A 10955-nucleotide genomic window follows, 5' to 3' on the forward strand; every position below is an offset into this window, starting at 1 on the left:
TGCACATTAAACCTGTTTAATCTAGGCTTGTGCTTTGCTAGAATACATCTGCAGGTCAACAATGATCTACTCAATAATATATGACGACTCCTGAATCCTCTCTCTCTCTGTCCATTATACTTTTTGTTAACGTAGTCACTGCATAAAATGTCACCCCTCATGCCACTTAATCATACTGAATAGAAGATGGAAAATGGGTTCATAAATGCCAGCATTAACAATGTTTTGTTCTTAACCGTAATACAATGTAGAACATACTCATAATAGGAGACCTCTCTCTCTCTATCCCCCCACCCCTCCGATTAACTCAGTCCAGGTAAGTATCCCTCTCCGACACATACCCACACAGCAAAACATTCACACAGGAAAAAAATGACTAATGAATCCACGAATGGAAGAAGAACGCCAGATATCTCTTCAGGACAACCAATAAACAATCATAACAACTGAATTAATACTCAGCTAGTCCATACAAAAGGAGGGGAGAAGCGCAACTTATTTATTCCAAGAAGCAGCTTTCTTTTTTCAAGAGACTGAAGATTTCCTAGCATAGGCGAGCACCATCACCAAATCTTTGGCTGAGGAACCTGAAGCAGCTGCTACCCTTTTCGAAGTGGATGACTTTCTCAGCCACAAGTCTACAAGGCTATGCATTGCCAAGCTTGGGAGGACAGGTTGTCCACAACATGAGATTTCCACCTGTTAGGGGGAGAGAAAGGGAAACATTATCCATCTCAACGAACCTTTCATACTGTTTTCTAAACTAAAACATAGACAGGTGGCTAGCATCAAATTCTCATGAAAATAAATCATCAGCATACACTAAGACTGATAACGCTTTTCATCAATTTATTCTGCTGACAGAAATGGAAATGCATAAATTTTTCTAATAGAGATAGAGAATCAACTAAAGAATAGTTTTTGTATGAAAAACGTTGAGGCAACACAAAGGGATTATGAAATCAAACTGCAGATAAAAAAAATGCTCTAATGAAATTCAGGTAGAAATATTCAGATTTCAGAATGCCCTTTTCTGACATTATCATTTGCATGGTCTAAGTACTCTCTCGGAAAAATTCTAGACCAAGAACCATAGTATAAAGTACAATTTACAATTCATGCAAGCTGCTGTTGCAAACAGCAGGAAACAAATAAAAAAGGGAGGTGAATACACCAAAACAAAAGGAAGCTGGTAGCCTCAAGATACAAGTGAAAACATTCACGATGCTCAATACTGAAAGTGAAGAAAATTAGTTCAAGAAAATATCAAATGGATTCAGCCAATAGACCTACTAGCATACTTAAATCAGTCAGACAAGAGTTATGAGTCAATATATGCAAGCAAGAAAATGTAACAGTAAATTACAACGTACAATCAGCTACCAAATTACAAACAAGGCAAAATGAAAGTGGTAAACATAGATATGTTTTGCAATTCAAACAACTATTATGTTACAACTGTGATACTATATCTCGAAAACATTTGAGAACATGATACAAATAGAGGTTTGACTATGATGTTTGCAGCTACTCAAACAGCAACCAACATTACTGACATGCTAAAAATGTTAATTATGAATTGAGAGCTGCTTCTGGACACTTGCACGCATAGCACATAGAGGTAGACAGAAATTGATAATTTAGAGAACTGCAGCTATGGCCGTTTAACATATTCCTTGTCTAAAATAACATGAAGCTACACTTAGATGCATGCTGCCTACTTGGACTTGCATAGGCAAGCTGCAGACCAAGCTCGATCCTGCTTTAGCTGGGTCATACAGGCATCTCACAGTCCAACTCTACTGGTTAATATGTCTCAGTTTATATCTGATCGGTAGGCAACAGTCCATGAGGTCAAGTAGCCAATTAAAGAACACATAACCACTAAATCCCTGTAAATTTTGAAGCAAAATTAAACCCAACAGAAAAAACCTGGCACGCAGGATAGATAAGAGAATTCAATATCATTAAGACATTAACCCTAATCCATGACTTAATAGTGATTAGGAGGCGGAAACTTAAAAATTACATTAAGAGTCCACAAACTTATGAAAATAATAAGAAAACTATCTCCTAAAACATAAGAGCTTCACACGACCCCAAACTTATTCACTAAAACTTCATCTTTTTAAACACTCAACAAAATCTACAATTGTAATAGCTCCTCTCTGTGACAGTAAAAAACAATATAGAATGACTGTTTCTCTGAAAATTCACCAATTGGGCAGAAAAATTACCTCTGCTTCACTCTTGAGATCTAGTTTCTTGACCAGGTATTTCTTTATAAATGACACTGGAATGTTTCCATCTCTGCAACAGGAATACCAAAACACATGATCAGTGTTTAATATCTAAGAAAGAAAACTAACTTCCCATGAATAGATTGCAGAAGCTCCATGTCTGGAAAGGAGATAGTAAAACCATGAACAATTGAGTATCACTGGCTATTAAGTGCATAGACATTAATCGACAATTTGTTGGCTCTGAAACACCTAGCGGCTTACTATTTTAACAGGTCCACATACTTCAAAGAGAAAAGGAGAAAAAGAAAAAAAGACACATGCAATATGATAACTAAAAATGGCACTGCAAAAATTTTATTAAAACAACTAAAAAGCAACAAACTTTTTTGCACTAGCAAACATAAGGAATACGATACCCCAACTAGAAAGAAGTTTAATCATTTCGAGAATCAATTATTTATGCTTGTGAAATAAAGTTGTATATCCTATAAAAGTTAAATGAATTTTCCCCAAGATTTGATCCAAATATCCTATGCTGGGAGAGATGAAAAGAATATGATCTTTTATAATCAGTAGCACTGTAGCAGAGCCAACCAGGGGAAAAGATACTGTTTTCTTGGCAACCACCCCCACCCAACCCCTATCAGAAAAAAAAAAAGTTGGGTGAGGAGCAAACTCAGCTAAAAGCTCTCTAGGATAAGTGGATAACTGAAATTTCCCATCAATATGCTTAGGATAAAAAATGGCATCTGGGATATGAGGAGGGAAAAGCAACAGAAGGTAAAACCTCGCACCAGCACAAAGTTGTGATGCATTAATTTACCAAATAAAGATACTGATATTCAGCTAGAAAAGAGGATATAAATATAAAAAAGAGAAAGCTGTTTCATATGAAGCCTTCAGTCATTACTTGCTTCCCTCATGGATCTTCATTCAGACACTTGCTAATCAATTGTAAAAGGGAAGCAGATTAAAAAATGAGCAAAAAACCTTAGTGCAGATTATGCAAATAAAGTATTATTCAAAAAACAAGAAGACTGTACATACCATGTATATGATAAATCAGCTATCTTTGAAGATCTTGAATAGGAAATGTCCTTCTTTGTTACTTATGAAAGCACCTTGAATATGAAAACTTAAGGGCTTTCGAGTTTCAATAGCATTTGGAAAGTATATGGCAGGCGTGTCGCAAAAGGTTTTACTCTAAAACATGGGTTGGCTTATGATGAAACCTTCAACCTCATCATAAAGATAGGTACAGTTTGAAATTGTTTTTGACAGAGGATCAAGGAGGAATAATAATTAAATCGATGTAAAGAATTCGTTTCTACATGGAAATTTTTAGTGTACCATGAACAGCCCTACAAATATGTTTATGTAGACCATGTTGCCTATGTAAATAAAAAAGGATCTATTTATGATTTAAAGCGACCCACATGTTCATGATTTGAAAGTTTTTATCAAAAATTCGAAAATATGGATTTATTCGTTCACAACTTGATTATCTCTTTTCTATTTCTGAGAAGAAAAAACGTGTGAAATTTTTTTCGCATATACATGGATGATATGATAATAATAGGAACCCTAAATAGAATATTAAGATATTAAGGGTCTTTTTAAGAAAAAAATTTCGATTGACGGACCTTGGAAAGCTACAATGTTTCCTTGAAGCTGCAAATGACAGGATGGAAGATAAACTTGTTATGAGTTATGACTCAACAGAACACACTTGATTTGTTTGCCAAATTTGGTATGCAGGATTGCAAACCTGTAGCTACTCCAACTCCAATTCATTAAAAATAAAGTGAGAATGATGGAGAAGTATATTAGATCCTACCAATAATCGAAGCGCAGTTGGCATTGACCTTCACTAGAGCATACATCGACCACATAATCAATCGGAAATCGCATTTCATGCACAAACCAAGAATTGTGCACATGGAACCCATTAAAGGATTTTATGATACTTAATGGCACAATAGTAAATGGCTTTATTTATGAGAGAAGAAAGCAAAACCATGATATTTAATATTGTCTGCAAATTCAGATATGGATTAGGTGGTGATCTAGATGAGAGACGAATCAGTATCTGAATACTATATCTTTATTAAAGGGAAACCTAATTTCATGAAGCAGCAAAAACAAAAACGTAGCACTACGTCAAGTACAGAAGTAGAATATCGAGAAGCGGCATCAGCTGAATACAAATTAACTTGAGGATGAACTTGGAAAAATTTTACCAAAATCAGTTCTTTATTGTGACAACTAGATTGCCATTTAGAATTCATTGAATCTCATACAACAAGGAGAACAAAACATATTGAATGGAGCAGCATTTCATTAGACAAAAGATTGAACATTAAAGACCAGAAGCAACATATATTGGCAAAGAGAATCAAATTTCCAGGGGCGAAGGGAGGGGGGGCCCACCTAGGCCGTGGCCCCACCCCAACTAATTTAAAAAAAAAAAATTACATTACAAAAATTGAAATTTTTTGGTTGAGTAATGTATCTTTTAGATTCGGATTTAATTTGGCCCTACCCAGATTTAGTTTGGCCCTACCCGAATAAGTTTGATGGACCGTTTGGCCCGCCCCTGAAAAAAATCCTGGCTCCGCCCCTACAAATTGCAAACCATATTCACAAAAAGACTAATAATTGAGGAGTCTCTAGTTCCTTAAATCAAATTGAGCATGGTATAAAGGTACGCACAACTTGAGGGAGGTGTTAAGATGTGCTTATTTATATTGTATCTTGCATCTAATAACGCCCTTTTTTCAAACAAAACACAAATAGTGCCATTTTATAGCGTCATTCATTATCTAGACATATTACTTAAGGGCAGTTTAGTCTTTAGTGCCCCAGTATATCTTATTTAGAGAACTTGCCCATTGCAGAAGCAATTGCTCACACATCTCTTCTACTGAAATCTGGTTCGGATCTGCTCACCTCTTCCTTTTTTAAGCATATAATTCAAATGCTAATATGAACATACTTTGTTTTCAGGAATTCTGAGGAAGGAATTCTCAAGATTATTTTTTGAGCATAGTTATGCAACCCCTTCATTTATATCACAAGAAAACCTCATTATAACTTGTACTTCGCATGATAAAACTTTTCTTAGCAAGAAAAATTCAAAATACTGCTTCAAAGATATGATATGATATGTTTGAATAGAAAAGATGACAGACACTATAGAACCAATGAAAATGCAACAACCTTAAAGATGGTTCAACTATTCAAAAAATTAATTACCAATGCATCTTAGATCAGCCAATGAACAAATGAAAGACCAGATGTAAAGATGAACCAAACTGTACAGCATGCCAGAGATCACAGAAACTATAACAATCATGATGAAGAATTTTAGAGGACAGATGATGAACCTGCACAACTTACTTTATTCTTAAATAGCACGCAGAAATTTGTGGCAGAGCCTCATCTCCTTCCCTGAATCAACCAAGCAACAAGATAGAAAAAAGAAGAGTTAGTAGACCATAAGAACATTAAAACCATGATCACAAGAGCGCTTTATCAATAGTATTTTCTGGACGCATTTGTCATTATTGGAGTAATAAGAGAACTGTTCTCACTGGTTATCAGAAGCCACAAGGGAGAACCAAACATGACTTATTTTCTTTTCACGCTTCAAGCAGGAAGGAGTAACCATGGGTTGAGATGGGATGCTTATCTCCCTCGACATAGCTGCTCGCTTCCGGCTAATCCCATGAAGCCTTCTAGCTTTACCCAACCCTGAACGTGCAGAAGCAGTGCCTTTTTTATCATCCTGAAGTTTTGGTTTACGAGCATGCTCCTTAAACTTGGCCTTGTGAACATTCACACCACTATCGGGGTTGTCAGCTTGCTCTGCCTTGACAGAAGAAGCTTGAAAGTTTGACTTAAATGACTTCGACCTAGTTGCAGCCTCTAACAGACAATTCAAAGGTTTCCAAAGACCAGATTTTCCAAGCTGCTGCTCTGCTCCATTCTCTGTATTGATATTACAAACGTAGTTTGATGGCTCTCCATTGGATGGATTCTGCCAAAAGATTTCAAGGTAAACAGTTAACATATACTTTTGACAATGTAGTCGACAAAGAAAATAACCTTATTCATTAACTATAAAAGAAAAAGAACTCCATTCCTAAGAGAGAAAACAGCATAGAAATAAGCAAACATGGTAAAACCTCATCTTGTTAAATTGTGCAATACTAGAAATCTCACTTCAATAACTCCAGTTCCTTTGCTATATAAGAGTAATTCTGTAACAAGTTTTTGGTTGAACCTGATGAAAAGTTTCCCTGAAAATTCTGGTTAAAAGAAATCATTCCAATCCCATTATATATTATGTAGGCATAATGTGATATGAGGAAACCATGAAAACATGGACATAGAGACTTTTAGAGCATAGAAATGTAAGAGAGAATGGAACCTGTGTCCTCCAATGTCGCTTTGAACAATAAATAATGGCTACTACAAACTTTCATGCCAATTAACATATGCTATTAGCAGACCATTCCCTTACTTACCTGCCTTTGTGTGATTGTGTCTTGGGTCTCATGAGAACATGAGCTATCATGATGGTCTTCTGCATTTTCTGCTTTGATTTTTACAGGTTCGTCTTTGGCAAAGTTCGACCCACGTAAAGAAGCAGCTTTTCTAGCAATAGATTTAGTTCTTCTCCCAGTTAAGCCAGTTTGTGTTGTTACACGTGGGGTACTAATAACCAATGATGAAAGAGACCTCTCCTTTCTCCTAACAGGCAATGTAATGGAAGGCACAATATCTGCTGCTTTGCCCTTGCTTCCTTTGAGAGGAAATATTTTGTTTCTCACATCTTGCAAATTATGATCTGGCCTGAATAAGGATTCAGTCATTCAGTAGCGTTATTCAATGCAAAAATAAGAAATGGGATATAGTATCCCAAATCAATTTATTTACAACTCCAACAGAAACAGTCTCCAATGAAAAAAAAGTTATGGTGCAACCACTCTATGCAGGGCTAATCACATCCTAAAAGCTAGGGCAAATGTGACTCAGTTCCAGTCATTTCATGCAAAGAACTCATAGTGGTATTCACCAATTCAAATGCACTGACTTAAAGAAACAGATTGTCAAACAGAGACACATACTAAGTACTGATAAAATTGTTTGACATTGATAGTGTGAAACAAACATAAACTAGATTCAGATGGAGAAGATTGAGGCCAGATGATTACGTGTAGTGTGGTTACGGATGAAATGTTGGCAGTTCCATGTAAGACTGGACAATGAAATGTCAGCCAGACCAATTCTATTTATGCAGCAAGGTGACATAAGTAATGATGTCTGGCTTGTAAACATCAGAAACAATTTAATCAGAGAAAAATGAGGACTACCAAATCACAACATTAAATTAGAAATCAAGTGCACACCTAATAATTAATATGTGAATGATTTATTTAATGACCTCTAGGAAAAGGACATGATATCAAGCAATGGTTAATCCTCATTTCAAACAGAAAATCAAAACGCTACACCCTTTTATTTTTCACCATCGTTGGCTAAGATGGAGATAGAGAAACAATTATCACAGTTCTTCTAGTCAAGAAAAGAAAACACATTTGGCATTGCCTGCAAAGTAGTAATTATTCCATACTGACATAGTTCTAAGGTTGGTAAAATAAGTATCTGGATCAGTTAGTGATTATACCTTCACCATTAAAAAAAAAAAAAAAACATTTTATTTAACACAAAAAAAATGGTAACTCCCAAGTATAAAATTTTGGAAGGAAAGATGTTGAAATGAAATCCTTAAGAAAATACCCAAATCAAGGGGACTGTCATCGCAATAAACGTCTAAGCAGAATGTTTCTCAAAAGTTACTTGTGAGTACAGATCTAATGCCTCAAAACTTGGAACTTAGGGACCAGTTTTGAGAAGGATTCAAGGCTCGCACGAATGAAAAGGAACCCAACAAGATGAATTGACAATATCACATAAGAACAAATCAATTACATTCTAAACAAACAAGATAGAATGACAGAGCTACCTGAGTTTCTCCACAGGAACACAACCGAGATCAGTGTTGCAAATAGGGCAGCAGTCAACCTCCTCATCAGTGAGTTTCTCATAAATACACCTCCTGCAGACTACCACATTTGAAAACAAAAACGTGTCAGACACAACACTAGAAGCATTTTACTGATACACTACCCAGAAAAAAAACTTTGCCAATTGAAAGCAGAAGTAAAAATAAGCATGACCAATAAATGACAACTACAAATCACCAATTCTGACAAATACATGCCCATTCACGTCTGGCTGTCAAGCTGTGTCATCCAAATTAATTATCTTCTGCATCCAAGTGCAATTTTCTCCAGCCGCTTTGACCAAAGATAGAGAGACACAATGAGGATCTCATCTTTGAGATCCAAAAGTAACTAGATATAGAAAGTGAAAGTGTTTACACCTGTCTTAGTGTATGCTATATTGCTATATGATTGCAGTTACCGCAGATATGTCCAAATTCTCCTATAAGCCTACAAGTCGGCTAACAAAAAATACGCCCTGTTTCCATGCCAATCCCAAAGTAAATCATCAAACTTACGCATTTTTACTTCATTATGGACTTGACTTCGCAGGTTCATAAAGAATCATCCACACCCGTTTCATTACTTATGGACCTTTAAAAAGTCAAAAAGAAAGAAAAAAATTTACATTAATTTCACATTGTTTCTTCAGCGTTTCTGCAGATAGGATAACCCAACTTTCTTCATGTTGATTACAATGAGTCTTCAAATTTTTCACGCCACATGGAGACATGAACGTCACTATTTCAACTGCGGCTCACAAACTACACATCCAGGGCCACCGATTCACGAGTGCATGCCATGCATATGCACAATATAAACATAAACGTAGATCCAATACGGATTCGTGCACTTCTGCCGTCCGCGTGCATAAGCACAGAGAGAGAGAGAGGCTCGTACAGATCAGCAGCTTATTTATGCAGATATTAGAGTAATCGAGTAGAAGAATAAATCAAACTGACTTAAGGAGCAAGAGAGACCCAGAATCTTACAAGTGTGAAGGCATTCCGAGATGGTGGTGGCTTCTCTGAGCAGTTTCTTGCAAAGAGGGCATGTCATGCAAGCTGCAAGGGTCACCCTCCGGACCTTCACCACCTGGTTCATCATCTGGACGCCGTGAACTTCAGAACCTGCAAAGCTCTCATCTTTGCCTACATCCTGCGACCATTTTCTTACGACGAGAAAAGATCGGCTCTTCTTCCTTCTCTTGAATCAAGCTTTACGATTTCCGCCCACCACTCATCCGTCGATAAGCGAACAACAGAAGAGGGGTTGGAAAAGAGGGTAAGTACGAGCACTAAGCACGGGGAAGGAGATGACCATCGACTCAAGAACGGATTTTGATAAGAGATCCTTAAAATAAAGCGCTGCCCAATTCAGAAATGGTTGCTTGGAGCATGCCTCTGGGTCGAAATTGGGAGACAGAATGATGGGGAGCTAGAGAGAGAGAGAGAGAGAGAGAGAAGTGAAGAAAAGGGAAAACCAAATATTAAAGCACCCAAAAAAAGAATTTTGTGCTTCGACAGAAAAACACTCTACTTCACGCAATGGTTTGAGATGAATTACAGTTTGCAAAAGAATTTATTTTATCCCGCGTAAAAATTTACGAATTTTGTTCCTGACCTGGTGATTGACTCCAAACCTAGGCAATTTCCTACGAGGTTTTCCCCCTTCGCCGGTTAGCCCACGCCCAGCGTGAGCCTTAACCCGAAAGATGTACTCAACTTTGGAGGCACGAGTTTTCTCCTTGTCTTGGACTTAAAAGGACCAGACCAGGGCTCCCACTCGGAAGTAGTTTCACTGTTAAAAAAAACAGTTGGCCAATTTAGAGTAAACCTTTGAAATGAGAAATTGGAGAAATTGAGAGGAAAACACTATTCCTGAAAAAACATTTCGTACTCAAAAAAGGGATTCCTTCTCCCTCTTTGTCTCTTCATTTTTCTTGGCTGACGGAAATTTTCCTCATTTTGAAGGATACCCATAAATTGCATTCGATCGTCTCGGGTTTGAGACGTCAGTTTTGGATGCGACGTAGGATTCAACAGCTATGCCCTCGAGTAATACAAACAAACGATGTGATATCCGAGGACATGAGATCCCCATAGTTCCCCAGTGAGGCCTAAAACCTCCCATACAAACTTTTTTGGCAGTGGCGGAGCACAAGTTGGCAGTTGCTCCCACACCAGCCTTACAATGATAGAGGCTTTCAAATATTTGCTAATTTACATGGATGGCTGTCTCCTAAGGTATGAAACCTTTTACTAGACATTGAAGGCCCATGAGCCTCTGTTTCGAGATACATATTGACTTGGATCGGAATCCTTACTGCTTTCTAATTCTGGCATTGGAGTTTCGAGAAGGTTTAGTCCAATGACGTGTCATTCCTTCCTGTATATCTAGAGATGCGAGGATGTAGGAGTGCTTTGCCTTACAGGGAAAAAATTTAGATCCAAGGATAGGAGATCTTGTTTGAGATATTTCAGTCAAGGTGGATGATCCCTAATGGGATGCTTGAATTCCTCAACATCTTCAGAGATGTGATTACACCTAGATCCATGCCTTTCTCTTTCCCTTAATTTTTGCATGGATCCCAGGACTGTAACATTGATGCGGAGATTTTCAAATCCATGGTTCTTTGCCC

At 37.2% G+C, this 10955-nt stretch overlaps 1 protein-coding gene across 1 annotated transcript; it reads right to left on the reverse strand.

Annotated features, from left to right (window-relative positions):
• Nucleotides 1–176: 176 nt before the first annotated feature.
• Nucleotides 177–10049, reverse strand: LOC116265247 (E3 ubiquitin protein ligase DRIP2). Its single transcript, XM_031645808.2, has 7 exons — nt 9307–10049; nt 8275–8374; nt 6773–7100; nt 5837–6282; nt 5643–5693; nt 2238–2310; nt 177–699 (listed from the first exon to the last, which is right to left on the reverse strand). The coding sequence occupies exons 1-7, from the start codon at nt 9419–9421 to the stop codon at nt 526–528; spliced, it is 1287 nt and encodes a 428-aa protein (XP_031501668.1). The 5' UTR covers nt 9422–10049; the 3' UTR covers nt 177–525.
• Nucleotides 10050–10955: the final 906 nt, after the last annotated feature.

The sequence above is a fragment of the Nymphaea colorata genome, chromosome 1 (assembly GCF_008831285.2).
Source record: "Nymphaea colorata isolate Beijing-Zhang1983 chromosome 1, ASM883128v2, whole genome shotgun sequence".
NCBI lineage: Eukaryota > Viridiplantae > Streptophyta > Magnoliopsida > Nymphaeales > Nymphaeaceae > Nymphaea > Nymphaea colorata.